The sequence below is a fragment of the Hemiscyllium ocellatum genome, chromosome 20 (assembly GCF_020745735.1).
Source record: "Hemiscyllium ocellatum isolate sHemOce1 chromosome 20, sHemOce1.pat.X.cur, whole genome shotgun sequence".
NCBI lineage: Eukaryota > Metazoa > Chordata > Chondrichthyes > Orectolobiformes > Hemiscylliidae > Hemiscyllium > Hemiscyllium ocellatum.
Genome location: NC_083420.1, coordinates 57,686,902 through 57,713,944, shown reverse-complemented (window position 1 = coordinate 57,713,944; position 27,043 = coordinate 57,686,902). Strand labels below are relative to the sequence as shown.

General features: G+C 42.8%; 1 protein-coding gene across 1 annotated transcript in view; it reads right to left on the bottom strand.

Moving 5' to 3' along the window:
- LOC132825272 (apolipophorins-like) overlaps positions 1–25,166 on the bottom strand; it is a 109,272-nt gene extending 84,106 nt beyond the window's left edge. Inside the window, exons 1-10 of the mRNA XM_060840379.1 lie at positions 25,096–25,166; positions 22,877–22,989; positions 21,325–21,403; positions 19,381–19,518; positions 17,868–18,030; positions 17,249–17,370; positions 12,886–13,026; positions 9,115–9,228; positions 3,156–3,284; positions 983–1,144 (exon numbers count right to left, since the gene is read on the bottom strand). Of these exons, the coding sequence (XP_060696362.1) occupies positions 983–1,144; positions 3,156–3,284; positions 9,115–9,228; positions 12,886–13,026; positions 17,249–17,370; positions 17,868–18,030; positions 19,381–19,518; positions 21,325–21,403; positions 22,877–22,989; positions 25,096–25,155 (1,221 nt within the window). The 5' untranslated portion in view covers positions 25,156–25,166. The remainder of the gene's footprint in view (positions 1–982; positions 1,145–3,155; positions 3,285–9,114; positions 9,229–12,885; positions 13,027–17,248; positions 17,371–17,867; positions 18,031–19,380; positions 19,519–21,324; positions 21,404–22,876; positions 22,990–25,095) is intronic.
- Positions 25,167–27,043: the final 1,877 nt, after the last annotated feature.

Below are 27,043 nucleotides of genomic sequence, written 5' to 3'. Positions count from 1 at the left end.
CTCTTACCTCACAAAGCATCTCCTCACCCTTTCCATTCTTTGTCGAATTCTCCCTCTCTCATCTTCTCTTCTGAGGTTTTGCTAACATTAATCCATTTTGGAGAGGAGCTAACGCCCCGCCCAGCAGGCTATGTCTCTCGGGCCTGGAAAGTGACCATTCGAGCAGAGTGCCATCCTTGACCTTCCATATACAGCATTGGGTCTGCCCAGCCACTGGACAGCCATTGGCAAACTCACATTACAATGGTTTCTGGCTCCTGCAGGGAAATCTACCACATGGCCATCCCATTCTTGAGCAGATGTGCCTGCCCACTGAGCGTTGCCGACCAAACAAGAAACCAACAAGTCTCCATTACCAACAGTGTCACCAGGAACAATGGCCACTGCTGGTACTACTCCTCGTGGTGAGAATTGTCAACGGAGACTCAAAATGGGTTGAGAATGCCAGGGTCAGTGAGGAAGGTTCTGGCATGGGGGAAAAGGTACGTTAGGGAGGAACAGAGGGGTTCATTCCTGTGGGGGTGGGCCCTGCTGCTGGTGGTCACCTCCACTGGGCAGATGGCGCCTGACAAGGATGGACCACCTCACTGAATGGTGGATCAGGCTCAATGGGATGAATGGCCTGCTTCTGGTCGTATGTCTTGTGGTATTATGGACCATGGCACCTGCCCAGATGGTGTGACTGGTTCTCTGCTCCCCTACAATCCTGGGATAGTTAGTCAGAACTAAACTAACCAAGGAGTTATAACCTCCTTTCACCAGCTGCTGACCGTGGCTCAGGTTTCTCAGTCTTTCAAACTGATCCTACAGCACAAATTGAATCAACAAATTGCCATCTAAAAAGGACCCTAGAATTTCAGACAGTAATACTGATTGTAACGAAATGGAATTAAGATGCGGGCCAAATCAATCCTTTTGAAAAGCAGGATGAATGAAGATTAAACAAGATCACGGGTAAAATGGAAACAAAAAGAAATCCCACATTTGACATGTTGCAGAAGGACAATTTCAGATAGTGGTTGAGCTGGTCCCGATAATCAGTTTGGATCTTCCCAAGAATGTCCTGCCTTCCACAAGACGACTGGAAAACGTTGGAGAAAGTGGCAGCAATTCCGATACTGTCTGGTCTCGTTGGTCTGTGACTCTGTAGAAAGTGAAAAACATATGAGGGGGGAGCAGCAGTCCATCCTGATCGGTTGCTTATTAAGAAAAATTGCCTCCAGGATTCTCAACATTGTGTTCGGTCTTCGTTGAGACACTGTCAGTGAGTGAGGCATGGATTTGGAATGTGCAACTGGACTAAAATTTCTGTTAACTTGGAAATACAGGAGCTCTTGAGCTGCCCAGACGGAAATAACTAAAGAAGTGCGATGATTATCTTTAAGAGTACTTGGAGCTGGCTCCATAATTGCCAGGACTGAAAAGCAGGCCAATTATTAAGACATTACTGTGGTAACTACATGAAACATCAAGGTCACGGCTTCCTCCCCTTGAAGGTGGTGAGTAGGGGAAATAATGGGGAATGCTGGTTTGAAGAGGAAACTCACCCCCTTCTTGCCACCTCAGCCAATAAGTGGTGGACTGGAAGGTCCATCCCCTGACTTGCTATCAACTGAGGCCATGAAGAGTTGGTTGCATTATTGCCCCTTTCCCTGTGACCCCCCCAGCAATCACCAATGTCAAGTCCTACGATAAGCCAAGATACATACCCTGCTCACCTGTCAGTTCTTAATGAGTAGATTGGTGGATGTTTGGGGGAGTTCTCTCTCTGTTATGTGTAGTGTGTTGTCACCACCCAACACACACACACACACTTAAAAAAAAAAGATTCTGTCCACAATGTCTTAAGTTAAGAGGTGACCTTATTGACGTTTATAAGGTCATGAGGAGTATAGATATGGTCAATGGTAGATGGCTTTTCCCTAGGATAGGAAATTTCAATACTAGGGGGCACATTTCTAAGGTGATAGGAGAGAGATTTTAAAAAAAAGGCATGAGAGGAAAATTTTTCACACAGAGGATGATTTGTGTGTGGAATGAACTTTCTGAGGAAGTGGTGAATGCAGCACAATTGTAACATTTAGAAGACACAGATAGTACATGAATAGGAGGGGTTTGGAAAGATATGGGCCAGGAGCAGACAGTGGGGATTATGATTGGCATGGATTGGTTGGGATTGTTTCTGTGCTATATGACTCTACGACTATGACTGTAATGGAAATAATCATGATGGTAAGTTTAATTAGGTTAATAGTGGTCTGGGGTGATAGCGCATGCCTCCATTCTATCTCATGTTGCCTATCATTGACCACATCTAAGCGGGCTCTTTTTATTCATCTTACACCAACTCCTAAAAGGGAACTTCACTCCCAATGGTCAGAGACCTATAAGCAACCATGTGATATCATGTAATCTCAAGGGTTCAGAAAAGATTTACAAGGATATTGCCAGGGTTGGAGGATTTGAGCTATAAGGAAAGGCTGAATAGGTTGGGACTGCTTTCTCTGGAGTGCCGAAGGCTGAGGGGTGACCTTACAGAGGTTTATAAAATCATGAGGGGCATGGATAGGATAAATTGACAAAGTAGTTTCCCTGGAGTTGGGGGGGGGGGGGGGGGGGGGTCCAGAAGTAGAGGGCATAGGTTTAGGGTGAGAGGGGAAAGATATAAAAGAGACCTAAGGGGCAACTTTTCATGCAAAGAGTGGTGAGTATATGGAATGAGTTGCCAGAGGAAGTGGTGGAGGCTAGAACAATTCAACATTTAAAAGGAATCTGGAGGGGTATATGAATAGGAAGGGTTTAGAGAGATATGGGCCTAGTGTTGGCAAATGGGACTAGATTAGGTTAGGATATCTGGTTGGCATGGATGAGTTGGACTGAAGGGTTTCCCTGCTGTACACCTCTATGACTTCATGCAAGTATTGCCACTATTCTCTGATGTTATTCAAATAACCGAAAGTCTAGTGGGTGCTTGGTGTTCAGATGTAGAATTATATTTGCAATAGCACACAAGATCAAAATACCTGAGATGCACAAGTTTGACAAACAATTAAACTCAAATTATAGAATGGGGATGGAGCTACACAGAAGGCACTAAGACTACACCACACTCAGAATTTACGAAGAGACTATTGCCACGTTGTGAGATATTTTACCTGATATTCAAAGCTTTGATTGATTTTCTTGTCACTCCAATGAAGTTCCATACTCTCAGTGAAAGAGTTTTGAGTGGACATGACAGATCCACAACTGTGCAGAGACTGTATCAGAAGCAAGGGCTGCAGCTGGATAAACACAATGGAATTACCTCAATGACTGTAAGAAAATCAGACTGCTATAAATTGCTCCTGCCTCATTCTTTTAGTTTCTATTTGCCATCATGTTATAGTCTTACAAAGAAACTAAACTGGAAGGTGGAACATTCTTGAGACAGAAATCATTATAAATTCACCAGAAACACTTAGAACTGGAACTATTTGAATTATTCAAAAAGGATCTGTGTTCATTAACATTCGTGCTACTAGACTTCCTCTGCTGGTACATGTACATACTTTAGCTCCAATGAAGGAAATGCACAATTTTCAATAGGCTACAGAAGCTGAATAAGTTTTCCCATTTCAGTACATTGTTATGCTACTGATGACCTGAAGGAGGTAACTGACAGGAACATCACAAAGATTACATTTGGCATTCAATAAGCAACCTACAGACCATAGTTTAAATTTGAAATGGGAGCATTAGGGAAGAGTACAAGAGGCTCAAACTGAACAAAGGCAAATTCAGAACCAATGGCAGATAGTTTACATTCAGTAAATCATGGAGAACATTTGGAATTGAGGCAGGGCGATGAAGGCCTGAATCCCGGAAAGAAAAATGAAGGAACAATCAGATAAAGTGGTGTAGAACTATCACTTCTTTTCCTGGATGGATGAGCTTGGATCAGTCTTCCTTCAGCATAGACATAAACTAATTGATCTACACCATCTGTAGCCATTGGCACCAATTTCCATCGTTTCACATATAGTTTGGCAAACAAGACAGATATATTTGGGTCCTAGCTAATCCTGAGTGATTATTATTATCAATGAAACATTAACTCTGTTTCCCACAGATGCTGCTGAGTTTCTCTAGCATTTTCCGGTTTAACTTCAGATTGCCAGTATCTGCTGTATTTTGCTTTAACAGTTATTACCTGACCTGTTAGTAGGCAATATTCTTCTGAGGCGTTTAACTCTTTTCATTATTATTTAATCTAATTTTCTAATCAACCTGTTCAGAGATGTTGCTGCACACCTCTGGACTTAAACACGGGCCAGGGACAGGAACACTACCACTGTGCCACAGGAGGGCTCACTTTTAACATCTTAGTCACCTTACTAAATGCACAATATTCAATGCTTTGTGACATTTAACAAGAAACATTTTTCTTAGCCATGTACATTAAGTTAAAAGCAAAGTCCTGAAATTTCTAATGAACTCCGATAGGAGAAAACAGATCCAACTTTCAACGTAGAGGTTTCCAGCCCATCCACTGAGTGAGGATTTAAGAATTGTCATCAAATTGAAAAGGCAATGTTAATGCATACATTTCAGTCAATCCACACTTTCTCTGCAAATTCAACTTCTATTTCATTATTTGCCCAGTTTTAGTTAGTTAAAGGATTTGGATCTAAAGGTAAGCTCAACTGTAAAAAAAAATTTCAGAAACTACCCTTACGGGGTGAATGCTTGCATCTTCCATGTAGTAGGTAGTCTCTGCATATTTCATACCTCCTGCTAGAACTTGTCTGTTCAATGCCATATCTTTCAAGATATCTATTGATGATAGCCGGTGGCTAGCCCACCAGATCAAGGTGACTGGAACCAGGATTACCCCTCTCAGGGTAGCAGCCATAGAGTCAACAAGCACAACAGTGTCCACTTCTACAGAAGGGTCAATGACTTGGGGACACATTTTTAAGGTGGGAGGTGAGATTTAAAAAAGACTAGGCTTTTTTTAAAGGCAGAAGGTGGGTTCGCATGTGGAATGAATTTCATGAGAAAGTGGTGGATGTGGGAATTACAACATTTGGATAGATTTGGTTTGGAGGGATATGGGCCAGGAGCAGGCAAGTGGGTCTAGTTTAATTCGGGATTGTGTTCGACATGGACTGGTTAGACTGAAGGATCTGTTTCCATGCTGCATGATTCTACGACTATGATGATATGACTTCCACCTCTCTGCTTGGTTGAGACAGACAGTGTAGTTACAGTACAATGGCACTCAGGCGAGCATCATGTAGTTGAAATGGGAGAGAAGGGAGAGCCACCAGGCTAGCAAGGAGCCCTAGCAAAACTGGTGTCTATGGGAATTAGGGGAAACTTCTATTGGTTGGAGTCACACTTTGCACAAAGGAAAATGTTTTTTGTTACTGGAGGTCAATCATCTTAGCTCCACGACAGTCTTCAGGGTAGCGTCCTAGGCCCAACTATCTTTTGCATGTCAACTGAATGTGTGGGAACCAATGGATGCAGTGAAATTACTACCATGTGCAGAAGCATATCTATGTGAAGAATACTTTTTTTAGGAATTCATTCACAGGATGTGGATGTCACTGGCCAGGCTGGTATTTATTATTCATCCCTAAATGCTCTTGAGATGGTAGTGAACCACCTTCTTGCAATACTGAAGTGAACTTACAATGGTGTTAGTAGGGGAGTTCCAGGATTTTGACCCAGCAACTATGAAGTAATGTATTTCTAAAACAGGTTGGCAGGTGGTTTGGAGGAGCATTTGCAGCTGGTGCTGCACCCATGTATATCTGCTGCTCTTGTCATTCCAAGCAGTAGATGAATTTGGAAGGTGCTGTCAGAGGAACCTTGGTGAGTGCCTGCAATGCATCCAATACCAAGCCAGTTGTGAAACTTGAAAGGGTTCAGAAAAGATTTACAAGGTTGTCTCCAGGGTTAGAGGGCGACAGCCATAGGGAGAGGCTGAAGGGGATGGAGCTTTTTTCCCCCTGGAGCATCAGAGGCTGAGGGGTGACCTTATAGATGTTTATACAGGTTTCCCCACTATCCGAAAGTAGTGCATGCCTAGGAAACCTGTTGTAAGCCGAAATGACATAAAGCGAAGAAGCAATTACATTTCTCGTAAAAGCAAAATCCTCTTTGGATTTCTTTCAGTTAGCAAAAACCGGTACTAATGTGGGTCGTTTGTAAAAGCGAAGTGGCGTAAAGCGAACTTTCAAAAAGTGGGGAATACCTGTAAAATCATAAGGGGCCTGGATAGGGTAAATTGACAAGGTCTTTTCCCTGGGATCGGGGAGTCCAGAACTAGAGGGCACAGGTTTAGGATAAGAGGGGAAAGATGTAAAAGAGACCTAAGGGGCAACATTTTCACACAGAGGGTGTTACGTGTATGGAATGAGCTGCCAGAGGATGTGGTGGAGGCTGGTACAATTGCAACATTTAAAAATCATCTGGATGAGTATATGAATAGGAAGGGTTTAGAGGGATATGGGTCAAGTGCTGGCAAATGGGACTGGATTAATTTAGAATATCTGGTCAGCATGGACTGAAGGTTCTACTTCTGTGCCGTACACCTCTGCGACTCCATTAGCCTATTATAGATGCTACACATATTGCTGCTATTGTGTTTCAATGCTGGAGGAGTGAATGTTTAAATTGGTGAATGTGGTGCTAATCAAGCAGTCTGCTTTGTCCTTTTTGGCATCGAACTTCTTGAATGCTGTCAGAGTTGCACTCTTTCAGGCAAGTGGGGAGTATTTCATCACACTCCTGACTTGTGCCTTGCACATAATGGACAGGTTTTGGAGAGTCAGGAAGTGAGTGACTAGTTTCTAACCTGCTCTTGTAGCCACTATATTTACCTGGTGAGTCCAGTTTAGTTTCCCGTCAATGGATGTTGATAGTGGGAGCTTCAGTGATGTCAAAGGCAGTGATTAGATTGTGTCTTTTTGAAGTTGATAATTGTCTGACCCTTTTGTGACCTGCATGATACTTGTCATATATCAGTCCAAACCTGGACACTTTCGGGCTCATCTTGCATTTGAAAATGGACTACTTCAGTATCTGAGGAATCACGAATGGTGTTGAGCATTGAGCATCGAAGAACATCCCCACTTCTGATCTTATGATGGAGGGAAGGTCATTAATGAAGCAGCTCAAGATGATTAGGCCTAAGACACCACCCAGAGGATGTCTGACTTCCAAAAAGCAAAACCATTTTCCTTTTATGCATGGTATGACTCCAGGAGAAAGTGAGGACTGCAGATACTCACGAGTCAGAGTCAAAACGTGTGGTGCTGGAAAAGCACAGCAGGTCAGGCAGCATTCGAACAGCAGAGAATTGACATTTTGGGCATAAGTCCTTCGTCAGGAAGGTAAGACTCCAATAAACAGAAGTTTTTCCTGATTCCCATGGACTCCAGTTTTGCTAGGGCTCCTCAATACCTCACATGGTCAAATGTGACCTTGATGTCAAAGGCAGTCATTCTCACCTCACCTCTGGAATTCAGCTCTTTTGTCCATGTTTAGAGCAAGACTGTAATGAAGTCCATCGCTGAATAGGCCTGCCAGAACCCAAACTGAATGTCAGTTAGCTGAGTAAGTGCTGCTTGATTATTTGGTGGACTTCTTCCACCACTTTACTAATGATCAAGTGCAGACTGATGGGGAGGTAACTGACTGGTTGAATTTGACCTGCTTTTTCCGTACAGGACACACCTGAGCAATTTTCTACATTGTCGGGTAATGCCGGTGTTGTTGCTGCAGGGGGTATCTAGGGGGATGGTAAGTTCTGCAACATAGATTTTCAGTACTATTGCCAGAATGTTGTCAAGCCAATAGACTTTATTTTATCCAGTTTCATCAGCTATTTCATGATATTATATGGATGTTAGTGAATAAGATAGTTTTCAATGACTATCGATACGGGTGATATGGTCAGTGCTGGACTAGCTTTTTATGCCAGATTTCAGTTTCACCATTAGGCATTTGAACCTGTGCCTCCAATCTAAAGTTCTGGATTACTAGCCCAGTGACACTACCATTATATCAGGGTCTCTCTAAACACCTCACCTACCCTCAGTTAGTCTTGACTCTCAGTCTTGCCAGTGACCCGCTCTCTTTCATATTTGATCTCCCCTCCATTCTGCCCATTCCACCGGGCAGAATATACAAAAGTTTGAAAACACATACAAACATATTTAAGAACAGCTTCTTCCCTGCTGTTATCAGACTTATGAATGGACGTCTCATATATTAGAATCATAGAATCCCTACAGTGTGGAAACAGGCCGTTTGGCCCAACAAGTCCATACCCACCCTCCGAAGAATATCCGACATAAACCCGTATTCCTCCCCTATTACTCTACATTTCCCCTGACTAATGCCCCTAAGCCTTACATATCCCTGAACACTGTGGGCAGTTTAGCATGGCCAATTCACCTGACCTGCACATCTTTGGACCGTGGGAGGAAACTGGAGCACCTGGAGGAAACCCACGCAGACACAGGGAGAATGTGCAAACTCCACACAGACAGTCACCCAAGGCTGGAATCGAACTTGGGTCCCAGGCGTTGTGAGGCAGCAGTGCTAACCACTGACCTACCGTGTCACCCTTTTTGGAAGCATGATTGAGTAGAGTTGGTAAAAGGAAATGGGAACATTTAACAAAACCAACAAAAAAATGCATTACAAGGTTTCCTCAGTTCTTCTCTATGACTGACTTAACTTCATAGCAGCAGCTCTAATCCAGAACATAACGCTGTTGAATCTGGATGTGGTAATGAGCTTGTCATTTTTAATGAGGAATGCCCTATCCTCTCCAAATATAAATTTCTAAATGTTTAACACCATTAGAAATAAAGATGTTTTTCTGTTATAATGTGACACATTTTGGAATATCCATCCCAGTGCTGTTCATTCAAAGTGGTAATCCCAAATAATATGGAGAAACTAAAAGGAGGAGGGAAAGAAAGATTGATTGAGAAAAGGAAGGAACAGAAGTGGGAAGGGTGGGTAGATAGAAAGATATAGAGGTACATAGAGATAGATAGATAGATAGATAGAGAGAGATCCTATTGAATCATTGGGGCGAGCCAAGAATACCTGGCCTGTAGAAAAGTCCACACACGTGTCCCATGCTGTTAAATTCCTTTCCAAAGTGTATTCTAATGTAAATTTAAGATCAACGGGCTGGCCTCCATTCCAGGAAACATGAGCCTAGAGAAGATTAAACACATGTTAGTCAGACTGAATGTTGTTCCATACTACATGTGATTGCAATTTATATCAAGCATAGTTAAGGCTTCAAGTCACACTTTCGTGACATCTTACAGTGCCTGATCTTGACTTTGATCAACTTGGCTGGATGATAATGCAGGACACAGGGCTGAGGATCACACATGGTCACCTCCAAGTCAGCACATTGAACTGAAATTTAAGCCCACCAGAAACAGCAGCGGGAACAATTAATGGGGAGCAGACTAAAACTGATACAAATTGGATTGAAATTTATCTTAACAGAGATTACAATGACAATGATCCTGATAGAGTCACAATGTTAAGGCAGGGGGAGAAGAATTTTAATTAATGAAGATGTGAAATGTTTTTGCTGAGTTTTGCAGCATTACCCACTTTCTGTCTGATTATTTGTGTGGGTGATTTTGAACATGAGTAGCTCAGAAGCTGCTCAGAATGAATAAGGAAAGCTATATATTTAAGATCCTGACCTATTTATCATTTACCAGAAGGAAAAGCCAACAGCATGTGGAGATAAAGCCGCTGGTCATACTGAAGCTTGATTTTAAAGTGAACAAGAAAGTTGAACCAGTATCTCTCACTCACTGCTTTTACCTTCTGTCAGGGCATTTAATAATTAGATTTTATATGATTCAGTATAATCCAGCCTTGTTTGAAATTCAAGGGACAGAAAATATGCACAGATTAGCCCTCTATTAGGTGAGATGTTTTGGGTTGATGCTTAGAGTCTCTGCTGTCCCCCTCCACCCCACAAAACAGTCTGGGGTGAATTTACACCGATCTAGTGGATTGCTGCACAAGGATCTTTGTAGGACCTGTCCCTAGGGAGCTGTTGCCCAATCAAATAGCTGACAGCCCCCTGGTCACAGCCGTGCCATTGGGACTGTGGTTGCCAACAGTGAGAAGTCATGGCACCAAAATTAGGAGAGAGTGGGGAAGCATCTTGGGGTGGAGTGGGCTAAGGAGTGGACACGGCTGGGGAGAAGGACAATGTGGAGGGGGAAAGTGGAGAGATTGGACCCATGGTGCATAAGCTTGTCTCTATTACTCTCCTGCACTGGGGCAGAGTGGGACTGGGGAAGGTGGGTAGGTGGCAAGCATAGTACCTGTGGGCATTGCACAGGATCACCCACAACTTTCCGGGGGAGCTGAGATACAGCACTTTATGAGGAAATGTTTCTATGCTGCAATTGACAGACAATACACATTTCAACAGTTGATTTGGATAAAGTAAGCGAGTGTGGCTGAAAAAAGACACATTTTCTCACTGCCTTTCATCAAGATGTTCAAACAATAAGGAGAGACAAGATTGTTACACTGTATCAGAAGTGTATGTTGATTGATTGGCAAATGGACTCTGAGTGGTGAAAGGGTTGCCATGGAGCATACACCAGTTATATAATGATTGATAGTTAACTGCTAAGCTTCGCTTAAATTTAAATCTGGCAGACTGACATGGATTTGTCAAAGCATGGCCCTGAGGAATGAATCAGACAATAGCTGTTGGTTGCTTTGTTGAGTTGAAACGGGGCAGTGCATGTACATGTTCTTTGTGTTTTTATGTATGTAGCTTTGAGTACATATACGTTTATCACAATATAAGCCAGAGAGATCAGCTTCAACAAAATGTGTATTTTTATCAGTGATATATATATGTGTGTTCATACTGCAAAAGGATAATCCATCTTTTAGTAACTGAAGTAAATAACCCTTTTTGAAGCTCGGAATGTGATTTAAATCACTCAATATTGTTAATATTGTAATGATATTAGGATGAATCATTCTTTTGAAATTGCGCACAACTGCATTGCACGCTCTCTATTCCTTGTCACAGGATCTCACCACGCGTGAAAATTCCACACTGAGTCAGGCCACAATCCAAACATTAATTCCTTTTGCTGAAAATGTGTTGCTGGAAAAGCGCAGCAGGTCAGGCAGCATCCAAGGAACAGGAAATTCGACGTTTCGGGCATAAGCCCTTCTTCAGGAATGGCTTCATTCCTGAAGAAGGGCTTATGCCCGAAACGTCGAATTTCCTGTTCCTTGGATGCTGCCTGACCTGCTGCGCTTTTCCAGCAACACATTTTCAGCTCTGATCTCCAGCATCTGCAGACCTCACTTTCTCCTTGAAGATTAATTCCTTTTGGCCATGATGACATTTATAATTATTTTCTGTGAAAACAATCTTCAGTTAAGCCATACAAATAAGGATCATCAGATTTAAAGACTGCCTTCAAACACTTTGGTTGCTCTTGGCATCGTGCCTTCTGAGACATTTCCAAATCAGACAAAAGTCCAAAAGATCTTAGGCTTCCACTTTCATTCACATAAAAACATTGACTGCTGTCATGAGGAAGGGGTCAGAAAACTGACTGGGGAAGAGCCTTGATTCAGGTCACCATTTAGTGCGCCAAGAATGGCAACATTATTGTTGTCTTAAATTGCTCATGAGACCAAAATCCTGGAACTCCCTCCTGAAAACCTGCAACATTCTGAATTTTAGACAGTGTAAATGCAGGAATGATTTTCCCAAAGATCAGGGTCCAGAACCAAGCGTCACATCTATGGATACAGGATAGGCCATTGACAAACATACAAATAAGAAACACGAATAGGCCACTTGCAGAAGCCCTACAGTGTGGAAAGAGACCACTCGGCCTTTTGAGCCTGCTCCATCATTCAACTGGATCATGGCTGATCTGACTTTAACCTCAACGCTACATTCCTGATAATCTTTCATCCTCTTAGTCATAGAGATGTATAGCAGGGAAACAGATCCTCCGGTCCAACCCGTCCATGCCGACCAGATATCCCAACCCAATCTAGTCCTACCTGCCAGCACCCGGCCCATATCCCTCCAAACCCTTCCTATTCATATACCCATCCAAATCTATTTCCGCCTTAAAAACTATTTGGAGATTCTACGTCCACTTTCTTTGGGGAAGGGATTTCCAAGGATTTTCAGCCTCTTAAGAAAAAAAAATCTTCCTCATCTCTCTTTAATGGGTGACCTCTTATTTTTAAACCATGACCCTGAATTGTAGATGCTCCCACAGGAGAAAACATCCTTTCAACATCTACCCGGGCAACTCCTCTCAGGATTTTTATACAACATTTAAGAAACCTCTGACTCTTCTAAATTCCAGAGTACACAAGACTAGCCTGTCTAGCTTCTACTGACAAGAGGAGAAATATCTTCACCCAGTGAGTGTTGAGCCTGTGGAATTCTCTGCCACAGGAGCGGATGAGGGCAAAACACTAAATGCTTTCAAGGAGGAGCCTGATTTGGCTTTTAGGGCGAAAGGGATTAAAAGGTCTAGGGAGAAAGTGGGAACAGAATGATCAGCCACGACCGTACTGAATAGCGGAGCAAACCTCAAGGGTCCTGTGGCCTATTCCTGTTCTTATTTTCTGCGTTTCTATATTACAGCACACACCAAATGAACTGCAGTGGTTCAAGAGAACCAAGATTCACCAGCACCTTCTCAAGGGCAATTAAGGATGAGCAACCAATGTTAGTCTAGCCAGCAATACCCAGAAGCCGTGAATGAATAAAGGGAATGACAGGAAATACATTATATATAAAAGAACATTGATAACTCTGCCATCTATTCCAACCTTTTGATTGTATTTCTGTTCTTTTCTTTCAGAAAGACACTGTAGTTCAAACTTCTTCAAAGAGAGTTTGAATGGGTGCTGAAGGTGGGCTCGGCTGTCCAGTCGGTCGTTATCCAAATTCAGGGAAGCTAAAAGAACCACCTATTCCAAGGAAACACATTTTTAATGTAACTGATCATTATAAAGCTCCATTAAATATCACTCTTCCGATGGCAAAGCACATTTTCACCTCTGGTGTTCTCACCTGATTTACACTCTCACCCAAAGTCATAAATACCCAAAGATATATTTGTCTTATCACTTCTTGAATGGGATTAAACACTGAAGTAGAATTTGACAACAGTAAATGCCAAGCAGTAGCTGGGAAGTGTCTTCCAAATTTCAACTGGGTTGGGTTGTACTTTCCATTAAAACCACTGAGTTGGATAAATGTAGACTGAGATTTAACTGGTCTTTCCCAGTAGCTGGCAGAGAACTGTTTGAACCATTTCCTGATTTTGTTTTGGAGCAGTGAGGAATTTGAATGCGGATTGCACTCCATGAAAGTGTGGTGGAGGCAGGTTCAATTGTGAGCAGTGAAAGGGAACGGGATAAGCAAAAGGTAATGGTAATGTCGCATTAGTCTTACCAACCCATAGCACTGCTCTCTCATGAGACAGAGAGCAAGACAGAGAGAGAGAGAAAGAGAACGAGAGCAAGAACTGGTTTAAGCTGAGGGTCCCTTTGCCTCAAGCAAGGGAAGAGGAAGAGGTTGAGAAGGAGAGTTCTTCATGGTGACCTCAGCCGGTGCAGAAACTGAACCCGTGCTGTTGGCATCACTCTATATTGTAAACCAGCCATCCAGGCAACTGAGCTAAGCACCTGAAGAGACAACGTTTGTGAGGCAGGGGAATGGGATAGGTTGAGCTGGCTTTTCCCATTCTAACACATACAGTAACCTAGGCTTTACTAAAAGAGCAGAACGCAAATGACATCAGGTTTATTTGAAATCACAAGCTTTTGGGCCATTACGCTTCTATTAATAGAAGCGTAGAGTAAAAGAGCCAGGAGATTATATGGAACTTCTATAAGACATCACCTAGAGTACTGCGTTCAATTCCTAGTAATATACTTTAGGAAAGATGTGAAGACATTAGAGAGAGAGTGCAAAAAGGAATCACAAGAATGGTTCCAGGGATGAGGATCTTCATCCACAAAGATAGACTGGAGAAGTTGGGACCATTTCTCTTGGAGGAGAAGGCTGAGAGGATATCTGATAGAGATATTCAAGAAAGGGGTCTGGACAGAGTAGACATACAAAAACTTTCCTCCCGGAAAGCAATCGGGGAACAGTTTAAAATTAATTGGTATGTGAAGCAAAAGTGTCACTAAGAAAACTTCTAGCACAGTGAGTGGTTAGGGTCTGGAATACGCTGCCTCAGAATATGGTGGAGGTACTTTCAATTGAGGCCTTCAGAAAGGAATTAGATGTTTACCTAAAAGTGAAAAATGTTACGGGAAGAAGGCAGGAGAGTGAAATTAAGTGAGCTGCTCATTCAAAGAGCCAGTGTAGACATGATGGGCTGAATGGCCTCCTGTGTTGTAACAACTCTGACTAAATGATGTTCTGCTGAAATGCATTGGATAGCCTTAAATTTGGTGGGCAGGATGTCAATCCAAGATTCAAGCCCTCATTCCGAGCACCAGTAACTTTCAGAGACAAGGGGTAAGGAGCGGGGAGCCTGCACACTGTCCCAATATATGCGGCTCTATTTCAGACATGTCACAACGTTCTGTGGGATTGACCCAGTTTGGGAAAGTGATGTGACTTAAGCCAGTTCAGAGATTGCAAGAACAAAGGAAGAACTGTAAATCGGAAGGGCACGAATACAACTTTGAGTCAGGTAGAGGGTGAGGGAGCTAACATTCCTCTCCAGGTACAAAAGTAAAGTGCTGGAGAAACTCAGTGGAGCATCTGTGGAGAAGAAAGAGTGTTAATATGTCAAGTCTGGACAGATTCAACTTAGAACTGGACCAAATGCCATTGAGTAATACAGCTCAGAAACAGACCTTTCGGGCCAACTCATCTATGTTAACCAGGTTTCCTAAACCGAACTTGTCCCATTTGTCTGCATTTAGTATCATTGAATCCCTACTATGTGGAAACAGGCCACTCAGCCCACCCTCTGAAGAGCATCCCATCCAGACCCAGCCCTCTATCCTATTTCTGTAACCCTGCTTATACAATAGTTAATCCACATAGCCTGCACATCCCTGGACGCTATGGGTAGTTCTCTTTGGACTGTGGGAGGATACCGGAACACCACAAAGACAGGGGACAGGGGGGAATATACAAAATTCCACACGGACAGTTCCCCAAGGGTGAAATCAAACCCAGATCTCTGGCGCTGTGAGCCAGCAGTGCTAAGCGCTGAGCCAGCGTGGCGCCCCAGTCTAAACCCTGACCGTTCATTCTCCTTGCGTGGACTGTGCAGCAAGTGAGAAAATGCAACACTGCGGAGACAACCATGGGGAGGGATGGAAGAGGGAAGGAAGCCAAAAAGAGAGGGAGATCAAAAGAAAATAAAACCACAAGAGGAACATGGAGAAATTGAAATAACTAAAATAAATGAATGAATGAATAAATAAATAAACCCTTTTGCAAAAGGTTACAAGTGTCAAACTCTTCTTGCAGCACTTGACTCTCTAAAAAAAAAACAAATGTGATATGGGATTCAGTCCAAGGCAGGCTAGGAATCCCGCAGTGACCAACTCACTTCCTGATTCCTCAAAGCCTGTCCACCATCTCCAAGCCACAAGTCAAGAGGGTGATGGAACACTCCCCACTTGCCTGGATGGGAGCAGCTCCACACCATCTGGGACAAAGCAGCCCGCTTCATTGGCACCACATCTACTGCCTTCCAAATTCACTCCCTTCATCACTGGTATACAGTGTGAACCTACTGCAGCAACTCAACAAGGTTCCCCTTTCTAAACACCTCAACTTATACCATAGAATCCCTGCAGTGTGGAAAGAGGCTGTTTGGCCCATTGTAGCTGCACTAAACCCCCTGAAGAGTATCCCACTCAAATCCAGCCCCCTATTCTGTGCCCGTAACCCTGCATTTGCCATGGTTAATCTACCTAGCTTGCACATCCCTGGATACTATGGGACAATTTAAGCACGACTAATCCACTTTATCTGGATTGCAGGAGCAAACCAAAGCACCAGCAGAGACCCAAACAGACACAAGGAGAACATGCAACCTCCACACAGTCACCCAAGGATGGCATCAAACCTGTGCCTCTGGCGCTGTGAGACATGTGTACCCACCCGAACCAAATATACTGCAGTGGTTCAAGAAGGTCACTAGTCACCTTCTCAAGGGAAACTAGAGATGGGCGATAAGTGCTGGCCTAATCATCAATGCCAACACACAATGAACGAACAATAAAAAAAAAGGTAAGTTTTGATTTTGCATTTCCATGAATACATTCCTCACAAACAAAATACCTGACCACCTTTTGAACTAAATGTGGGGGGCACATGTAACATCAAATAACACTCCCAAACTCACCAGCCCACTGGAGTGAGCAGCAATCTGGTGCAGTAATGCTGACCAGTGTGCTTCTCAGCCTGAAGTGCCTGAAGCTGCTGGCCAATGAGAGGTTAGAGTCAAAATAAAAACTGCAGATGCTGGAATCTAAGGTAGATAAGCAGGAGGCTGGATGAACACAGCAAATCAGGCAGCATCAAAAGGTGGAGAGGTCAATGTCGAACCTGAATGGTTACACCTAAATCACTGACTTCTCCATCTTCTGATGATGACTGGCTTGCTGTGTTCCTCCAGCCTCCTGCTTGTCTACATCAGTCAAGCAGAGGCTGGCAGCTATGGGAAGTTGGAGACAGTTGTGCAAGTTCAGGCTGTGCGGCCATGAAAGACTGGACAGCAGGAGAGTGATTTTTCGGGGGTGGTTTGCCAAAGTGGGTGATGCAGGGACCTGGAGGGAACCAGGTGGCTTTCAGCAGCAAATCTCCATTACCCCAAATGGCTGCCAGATTGGGAAAAAGGTCAGATTCTCACTGACCAACTAATCCCACTGGCAAGCCACCCTGCACTCCCTGTTGGGAAAGCAGCTGTGTGTCCCTCGACCTCCCTGCCAGGAAGGATCTATCTGTCCTAGGGACATCTGCCCCACTCCTGGAACGGGATTGCTGAGGTGACAGAAAGGGGAGGGTATCCGTTTGGTGTTTATTTGCCCTTCCCACCACTCACCATATCACTACAGGGGAGGGGAAAATCTTGTCTTTTGTATCCTTTGAGTCATTGTTTCCATCTCATCATCATCATCACAATAAATCACAGGTATTTAGCAAACTAACCTGGTCTGTGTGGTCCCAGTTAATTACAACGTCGTCCTGGTGACTGAGGAGAGAATGACTCAGACTCATCCTGAGCTGCGATTGGTGAGGCAACGGGATAGCAAACGGGTGGAGAAAGTTCACTACAAAAACAATGACAAATTCTCCTTAACCTTGTTCGAAATGAAGAATATACATTTTTTGGTCAAATAAAGAGAGATCTGCTGAAGTAATAGAATTCCTACTGTGTGGAAGTAAGCCATTTGGCCCAATGAGGCCACACCGACCTTCTGAAGACCATCCCACCCAGACACCCTATCCCTGTAACCTGCATTTCCCATGACTAATTCACCTAACCTCACATCCCTGGACACTGTGAGCAATTTAGCATGGCCAATCCACCTAACCTGCACACCTTTGGACTGTGGGAAGAAACCGGAACACCCGGATGAAACCCATGCAGACATGGGAAGAATATGCAAACTCCACCCAGACAGTCGGAAGAGTTGAAATTGAACCTGGGTCCCTGGCGCTATGAGGCAGCAGTACTACCTACTGAGCCACTGTGCTTCCCTAGGCTGGAAGATTAAATATACCATTTCAGATTATCATATCTTCTACTCTTCTCGAATTTGAATACCATAGGTTTCATGACGTCCAAATATCTTCGGGAAAGGTCCACTGTAGTTTCCGAAAAATCTCAGTTCTTTGTCTTCCCAGGTGGAATTGTGAGTGAGCTTGTAGTTTCGGCCAATCCTCTGATAAACTGTGTTACAGACCAATTCTTTAGGAATTGTTTTCAACTGTAAAAGGAGAAAACAAAAACAGCTAATTAGAAAATGATTTTGGACCTACAATCAATGGAAAGAAATGCTCATAGCCCACAATAAAGAGCAGAGCATTTATCAAAGAACAAAGGTCTTGGCTGAGATTTAGAGGAAAAATTTAGGTAACACAGACCATCTGTTCATGTAAATGTTGTAAACCTGCTCCCTGAATTTTCCTGAAAAGGGACAGATTCAATATTTTTATGATAATGGGAAAGGAATAGCTTGCAAAACAGCATGCCATATGTTGTAACACAAACATATAAGGCCAGAAGACATAGGAGCGGAAATTAGGCCATTCAGCCTGAATCTGCTTTGCCATTCAATCATGGCTGACAAGTTTCTCAACTCCACTCTCCTACTTTCTCTCCGTCAATGCTCAATGACCTGGCCTCTACAGCCTTCTGTGACAATGAATCCCATATGTCCACCACTCTCAAGCTGAAGAAGTTTCTCCTTATTTCCATTCTAAAAGATCTTCCCTTTACTCTAGGCCATGCCCTCAGGTCACTGTCTCTCCTACCATTGGAAACATCTGCCCAACATCCACCCTGTCCAGGCCATTCAGTATTCTGTATCCTTCAATTAGATCCCCTCCTCATCCTTCCAAACTCCATTGAGTATTGACCCAGAGTCCTCAAACACTCCTCATATGTTAAGCTTTTCATTCCTTGGACCATTCTCATGAACCTCCTCTGAACACACTCTGAGGCCAGTACATTCTTCCTGAGATATGGGACCCAACACTGTGCACAATACTCCAAATACGGTCTGACCAGTTATAGAGCAGCAAACGTATCTACACAAATACATATATAATGGTAGCAGAAGGGTATATATTTTTTTTTCAAAAATTGATCTACGCGGTCATAGAGAAACACTAGCAAAACACAAAGCATCTTTTAATATCTTTTCCAAAGCCACTTAACTATAGAAATCTGCCAATCCAGTTCTGGAGTTAGGACTGTGCAGAGTAGCTCATCAACAACAGAGATTGCCTTGTGTTGCTCTGAGGCTTGTGCACTTCAATGGTTCTACCTCCATCTCCAATGAATTTCATTGGTACTAACATCAGGGAGAGCTGGAAACTGACTCCTGACAAGCCCTCTCCTGATTTCCACTACCGTACACCAGTAACATCTACCAGTGGGGTGCAGCTTCACTGGTTAGAAAACTAACATGGATAATCAGGTCATGCCAAATGTGTGGTTCTTAATCAAAAATGGAAAAATTAATAATCGCAGAAATGAAATCAACATCACGCTAATTAAATGTCCCATTATACAAACAAAATGAAAACATGTTAAATCAAATGATGGGACTGACCTGTGCGAATGTGTGGGTCATCTCCAATACTTCACCGAAACTGGAATCACTAATAGTTAACATGGTGAAAGCGTCCAGTTTCTTTCCATCCAACATGACGTTCAGAGTTCCTTTGATCACATTCGTGGTGTAATTTGTCTACAAAAATGGTTGTCAGTATTAGTAATGGAAGAATTCAATTGGCTTATGTTTATTTTATTTGTATTGTTTTCTAATTAATCTTGGTTGTTTATATATTTACAACAAAGCACAGAGTATTCTAATGAACAATATATATCTGTATAAAGCAGATGGATACATGCACAGCATAAATTCTCAATATAATTATCAGCCAGATAAAGATGTGCTTGAAATTTCTTCAATTTAACAAACCCTAGAGGCAGTAATTATCGCCCTAGTAAGCTGCTTTTGCTGACTGATTGCGGAAGATCATTTACAGCATCCTGCCTGAAATTACTGGCAATATACAGTATGCAATATATTTGTCTTCTCTAGAATGCCAAAAATCTCTTTGTGGACTTGTGACGGTGACAGTTTTTTTTTTAGATTAGACTTACAGTGTGGAAACAGGCCCTTCGGCCCAACAAGTCCACACCAACCCGCCGAAGCGAAACCCACCCATACCCCTACATTACCCCTTACCTAACACTACGGGCAATTTTAGCATGGCCAATTCACCTGACCCGCACATCTTTGGACTGTGGGAGGAAACCGGAGCACCCGGAGGAAACCCACGCAGACACGGGGAGAACGTGCAAACTCCACACAGTCAGTCGCCTGAGTCGGGAATTGAACCCGGGTCTTCAGGCGCTGTGAGGCAGCAGTGCTAACCACTGTGCCACCGTGCCGCCCAAAACTAAAACAAAGTTGCTCGGCCACTTTGTGTTGTTGGATATCCCGAAATCTGCCTTGGAGGACGGTCACCTGAAGATCCGAGGCCGAATGCCCTTGTCTGGTGATTGTTGCGCTGTGTCCATTCGTCTGCTGTCATAGTGTCTGCTTGGTTTCAACAATATACCCATACCTTGGGGCATCCTTGCTTGCAGCACATGATAGACAACATCAGCAGGGTCACACGAGTACCTGCTGGGCATGTAGTGGGAGGTGTCCCCACATATAATGGTGGTATCCGTTTCAATGCTCTGCAGTGTTTTGCAGTGGTTGCCATGACAGGGTTATATGATGTTATGGTGGATGCCGCCCTGAAGGCTGGGCAGTTTGCTGCGAACAATGGTCTGTTTAAGGTTTGGCGGTTGTTCAAAGGCGAGAAGTGAAAGGGTAAGGGAAGATCTTGGCAAGGTGTTGTGTGATTTTTAACTTTGTCCACCCCAGTCCAACAGCAGTACCTCCAGGAATTAGAGATAACACTTAAAAAATGTTTGCAGAAGTGATAGACAATGGCCCCCTGCAGAAATGGTCAAGAAACTGTGAAGTTCTTAGAGTGTCATCTGACTGGATACAATAGCCCGCCACTGAACAATACACATTCCATTTTGGCTGTGGTCCAATACTTTCTATTGCAATTCAATATTCATGCCATCAACATAGCTCACTGCTTTGTGACTTACTCAAGTCTGAGAAAAGTACTGTGGGGAATTTGGTCAATTAATAAGTAACAGAAATACATTCTTAAGGTGTCTCAGCATGAAACACCTGATAGGTTGGGGGGTTGGGAAGAGGATGTTTGCAATTTGGGCAGAGATTCGGATGCTGAAGGCACAATTGCACCCATTCTACCTGACTTTCCATTCATGTGACGTCAAAGAAAACTCAGCCAAGGGTAGGGGCATAATAGGCAGCTGGTATTCAATCTCCTGCTACATCCCTGAGCCCAGGCTAAAAATTCCACTTCCCCCACCCCAGTTCTTTTGACACAAGCTGAAATTGGACTCTTAAAAGTTTTATGCTGTCATATTTTGGTAACTTCAAACAGTAGATATTTACTTTGGTTGAGATTTCTATTGCCTGGGGAAGGTTCCTGAGGGTAGGGATATTCTGCAAAGCAATCAACTGCAACTCCTTACTACAAAGGAAAGGAAAAAACAAAATGTTAGTTATCCAAAATGAGAACACTGTAACAGTGAATCAAGACAGTAAGGCATGATATCATAGCTATTGAAGAACAATCTCTCATCTCAATGTAATAATACCAGCAGATATAATAATAACGTGACAGCTCAGTGGTTAGCACTGCTGCCTCACACGTTCAATTCCACCCTCGGGCGACTGTCTGTGTGGAGGTTGCACATTCTCTCCATGTCTGCGTGGATTTCCTTCCGGTGCTCCGGTTTCATCCCACAGTCCAAAGATGTGCAGGTTAGATGGATTAACCATGGAAAATGCAGGGTTACAGGGTTGTGGGGGTGGGGGGTCTCAGTCTAATACTTTTCAGAGGGTCAGTGTGGACACAATGGCCTGCTTTCACACTGTAGGGATTCTATGATAATCAGAGGTTTGTGACACAGAGATTTTGGCATTGAAAATTTACCCAGAGATCATGAGCTCACCATTCTGCCAGGGAAGTTCATGAAAATGAATTTAAGAAATCTGATCCTAGTTAGCACCAGAAAGTAACAATAAAACAGCTGCTGGGTCAAATTGTTCTGCAATATCCTAGAGGGAAGGGTCCAATCCACCCCTGCCTGGTCTGGAATGACTGCAAACACCCCCTGGAACATTTCAGGATAACTACAGATGACCAACAAATAGCACCTCACTAACGTCACCTGCATCACTCCCTCCAAAAAACAACAAGAAAGAAATTATTTCATCCTCAGGTATTGTTCAGTCCTTTTTGTGAATATTTTGAACAGAACACAACAGAATCATGGAATGATTATGGAGTATAACATGTATAGATGGGATAATGAGATGTGATGTATATTTTAATGTAACAGTGAGAATAGCAGCCAAGTACAGCAGACTTTGAAGGAAGGACGGAATGGGTTTGTGTTAACGAGCGATGTGCTGACACACAACAGTAGAATGCACAATAGCGTAAATGGAAAAGATTGGGGAAATCTACCAGAGTCTGGCAGCAGTCGCTTGTAGATGACAGGAAAGCATTGCAGGCTACACACAACCAGCAGAGGCAAGGAAAACCATTTCTCTAACGTGCAGAATTCACCTCCAAGCCTCATGACAATATCCCAAGGATACAATATAGAAGGAGGTCATTTGACTGACTGAGTCTACTGTCCATCTCCAAATGCAATGTAACTCCTCCCAGATTTATTTTCCCTGATTTTTTTCCCTTCAGCAAATTCTTACCCTTCAGGTATTTATCTTTATCCCTTTTAAAAGAAAACATGGTTCTAATTTTATTCTGTTGTTCTGTTAATCACAGTGAGCTAAATGACCCTTGGAACTTAAACAAAAGCATTTTTCAATCACTGGACATTTGTTAAGTGGATAATTTTAAACATAAATAACACTGGTTATTTACCCTACAAGGTTTTATTTATTTGTATGATCTCCTTTACATTCTTCTCCTTACTTGTAATGTTGATTTATTCCCTCCACATGCAGTATCACATTGGTGGCTGGTTCATATGTCAGCTTTAATGATGCATCCACAGCTGTGTCTTTAAGCAGACCATTGCAAATAGCCTGACGGCAACAACAACAGTGATACAGTGTTAGGAGAATAAGATTGTACAGTTCCTAAAATTTGAATTTGGCAGAGCCCTTTCAAACTCAGACAATTTTTACCACACATCATTTCTGTAACAGGACAATACTCTCCAGAACTGTTTAGATACTAGCCATTGCTGACCCTAGGCCAGTGTACAGATATTGCTGCATCTGTGGACAAAATGCAGAGTTAATGTTCCGGGTCTAGAGACCTCCTTCAGAGCCTTAATTGCACCTGAAACATCAACTTTCTCTCCACAGATGCTGCAAGACTTGCTGAGTTTCTCCAGCAATTTCTTCATTTGTTTCTAATTACCAGCATCTCCAGTTTTTTGGCCTTTATTTGTACAGATTTTACACATGCTTTCCGATTGCTTATTCTGGCTCGCCACTCTTTCTCATCTCATTCGAAGTGACCATTCCGTTAATATTAAACTGTAAAACGTAAAACACGTTAAATTCGTGACTGTGCTTAAGCACAACCTGGAAACTGCATGTCACACCTTGTATCAGTCAGCCTTCCTGAAATCAGTGTTTCTGCTGGCTTGAATATATGCGAAATTTCAGGGACGCTAATTTCGGGGAGCTTCGTCAATTAGTAAAAAACTTGTTATTGCTCGAGTGCCTTTTTTCAAAACATTCACCGGGATGTGGGCATCGCTGGCGATGCCAGCATTTATTGCCCATCCAGAGCTGCTCTTGAGAAGGTGGAATTGAGCTGCCTTATGGGATTGCTACAGTCTATTTGCTATAAGTAGACTCAGACTGACATTAGTTCCAGGAATTTGACCCAGCAATACTGAAGGAACAACAATATATTTCCAAGTCAGGATGGTGAGTGGCTTGGAGGGGAACTTGGATGGATGTTCCCATGTATATGTTGCCCTTGTCCTTCTAGCTGGAAGTGGTTGTGGGTTTGGAAGGTGTTTTCTAACGGTTTTTGGCGAATTTCTTCAGTGCATCTTGTAGATAGTGCGTACTGCTGCTACTGACCGTCAGTGGCGATGGGATTGAATGTTTGTGGCTGTGGTGCAAAATAAGCAGGCTGCTGTGTCCTGAATGGTTTCAAGCAACTGCATCCATCCAGGCAAGTGGGAATATTCTGTTGCGCTCTTGATTTGCCAGACAGGTTTTGAGGAGTCAGGAGGTGAGTTACTTTCTGCGGAATTTCTAGCTCTAACCTGCTGTTGTAGCCACAGTATTTGTGTGGTGAGGCATGCTCAGTTTCAGGTCAATAGTAATCCCCAGGATGTAACTGGGGCTGAGGAAAAATCCTACCCTTACCCAAAGACTGATAGCAACTAGCATTCCTAGCTGTTGCCATCAAATATTATTGCTGGCATCCACCTGCCCAATGCAGGTCAGGTGCTCTCCCAATGACCTCATAATCCACAGTGATTCAGGCAACACAATTAGAGTTATAGAGCTGTATAGCATGGAAATAGACCCTTTGGTCCAACTTATCCATGCTCACCAGATACCATAAGTTAAGCTAGTCACATTTGTCAGCATTTGGCCTATATCCCGCTAAATTCTTCCTGTTCGTATACCCATCCGGATGACTTTTACATTTGTAATTGTACCAGTCTCCTCCACTTCATCTAGCAGCTCATTCCATATGTGTACCACCCCTCTGCATCAAAAGGTTACCCCTCTGGTCTCTTTTAAATCTTTTCCCTCACACCTTAAACCTATGTCCTCTAGTTCTGGACTCCCCTACCATAGGGATAAAGACTTTGGCTGTTTACCCTATTCATGTCTCTCATGATTTTATAAACTCTATAAGGTCACCCCACAGCCTCCAATGCTCCAGGGAAAATTGTCCCAGTCTATTCAGCCTCTTCCCATAGCTCAAACCCTCCAACCCTGGCAACAACCTTGTAAATCCTTTCTGAACCCTTTCAAGTTTCACAACATCTTTCCTACAATTCTCAAGATTGTATCTCAAAGTAGTGAAGGGCTGTTAATTTTAATTCTAATTCTGATTTATGATAACACCACCGTACAAATTCAATCGTAAGTTATCCAGCAGAAATTATTATTAACAACTAGAACGTACAAGTAGATATTCCCATCAGTTACCTTGATGCTGAAAGGCACACCAAGCTGCTTAATGAAGGGGATCCGATGCTGAACTTCCATTTTAAATTCAGCCACAGTACCCAGTGCAAACTGTCTGGGGGCATCCAGACTTAACTTCATATTCTTGGCATCATATTGAATGTCAAATACTGAACTCACTTTGGTATCTGTGGATCAAAAGGGTGACATGACGCAACATGAACTGGCAAAACGGTGGATTCTATTCACACAAGCCTCAAACATGCTCTTGACAATGATCATTGATACAAAAATCTGTTATTTTGGCACAATTGTTAACTCGTAACATAAACCATTAATGCTGGTGTTATAATAGCAGGGACAACAATTGTATCTCAACAATCCCAGTTATACAATTGTATCTCAACATTTCCTCACCAATGGTCATTTCTAAGCTTCTAGTAACACAGTATGTTACGTGGAGCTACATTGAGGAGAATGAAAGTTTAAGTCAAGGTTAGGATGCTCCGAGAGATTTTGTTTCGGATTGGTGTTGGTGGCAGTCACTTATCTATGTTTGCTTTGCTTTATTTCCAAACCAGTATGGCAACAAATGGTCAAATCCGATTTTAGAAATGTTTGGCCAATTCCGAATTGCTAAACTTTGCAAGCCCAAAGCTGTGCAGGTTAGCTGGATTTGCCATGCTAAATTATCCAGAGTGCCCAAGGATGTGCAAGCTAAGTGGATTAGCCATGAGAAATGCATGTTTACAGGGATAGGATGGGTGGTGCTGCTGTTCAGAGGGCTGGTGTGGACTTGATGGGCCGAATGGTCTGCTTCCACGCTGTAGGGATTCTATGATTCTATGAGTTCCATGAGGGATGTTAATTGGTTGGCAGCTGAACAAAACTGTATTCAAGTGCCCATTTTAATGCAGTATTTCAGGGATAAAGTTTGCCAGCGCACCTTGGCCTGGGCGAATTTACTGCTGGGTCATATTTAGCACAGGGTCAGTTAGTGTCCTGCCTGAAACTGACACACAAACAGCAGCTGATTTGTCAGTGCAGATAAAATGTCTGGTAAATGTTCCTCGACACACAAGCAAAACAACCCTTTTCATTGTATTTCGGTACAACAATAAACTAAATCAAATCAAAACAAGGAATCCCAAACCCAACTTCAGAAGAATTCATGCTGCTTCATGAATGTAACATCTCCAGATCGTTCAATGACCTCTCTGAATAACAACCACAACTCGTGATATTTTAGGAGTCATTTTGTGATGTGGGAGCAAATCCAATAAAAATTAACCCATATTAATTCAGTCATAAAAGTTTAGAGGGGATGGACAGAAAGATTTGGGCAAACTGGTCCGCGTTAACTTGTTCCTAACTGAGAGGCTGATGTCTAACAATCTCAGTGCACATTGATGGAAACAGAATAGAGTACAATATTAATGGCAAAGGAGGAGGGATTTTAACAACACTAATGCAGACCTGAGAAACATAGTGAAGATCTTGGATTTAAAGAAATTTCCTGAATAAAATATGAACATTCAATGATTGTAGCCATTGCTTTTAAATTTAGCTGATGACATGACTGGTGACTAAATCAGCAAAACTGGTAAATGAGACATTATGATTTGATTTGCCTAGTTTACTTTAAAATGGAGCTCCATTATGACCAGTTTGTTCATTTCCCAAAATCATTCTTTTTTAAATTGGGTTCTCCCTCTGCAGTGATATTCCTAACATTGATTGAAAATCTGTTACCTTCTATGATATTCTAATCGTGTCCTAAACTGACACAATGAGTAAGGAGGCTTCAAACGAGTTAGTCATTTTAATTTAAAAGAGGTTACATTGCCACTGGTCTGTCACCATGTAAACCTTACCAGTTTTTTGTGCAATTAACAAAAGCACAATCTCTTTTGGATATCCAGCAGTTGCTAAGCTTTCACTGTTGTGACTGTTCCTGATGATTAACTTA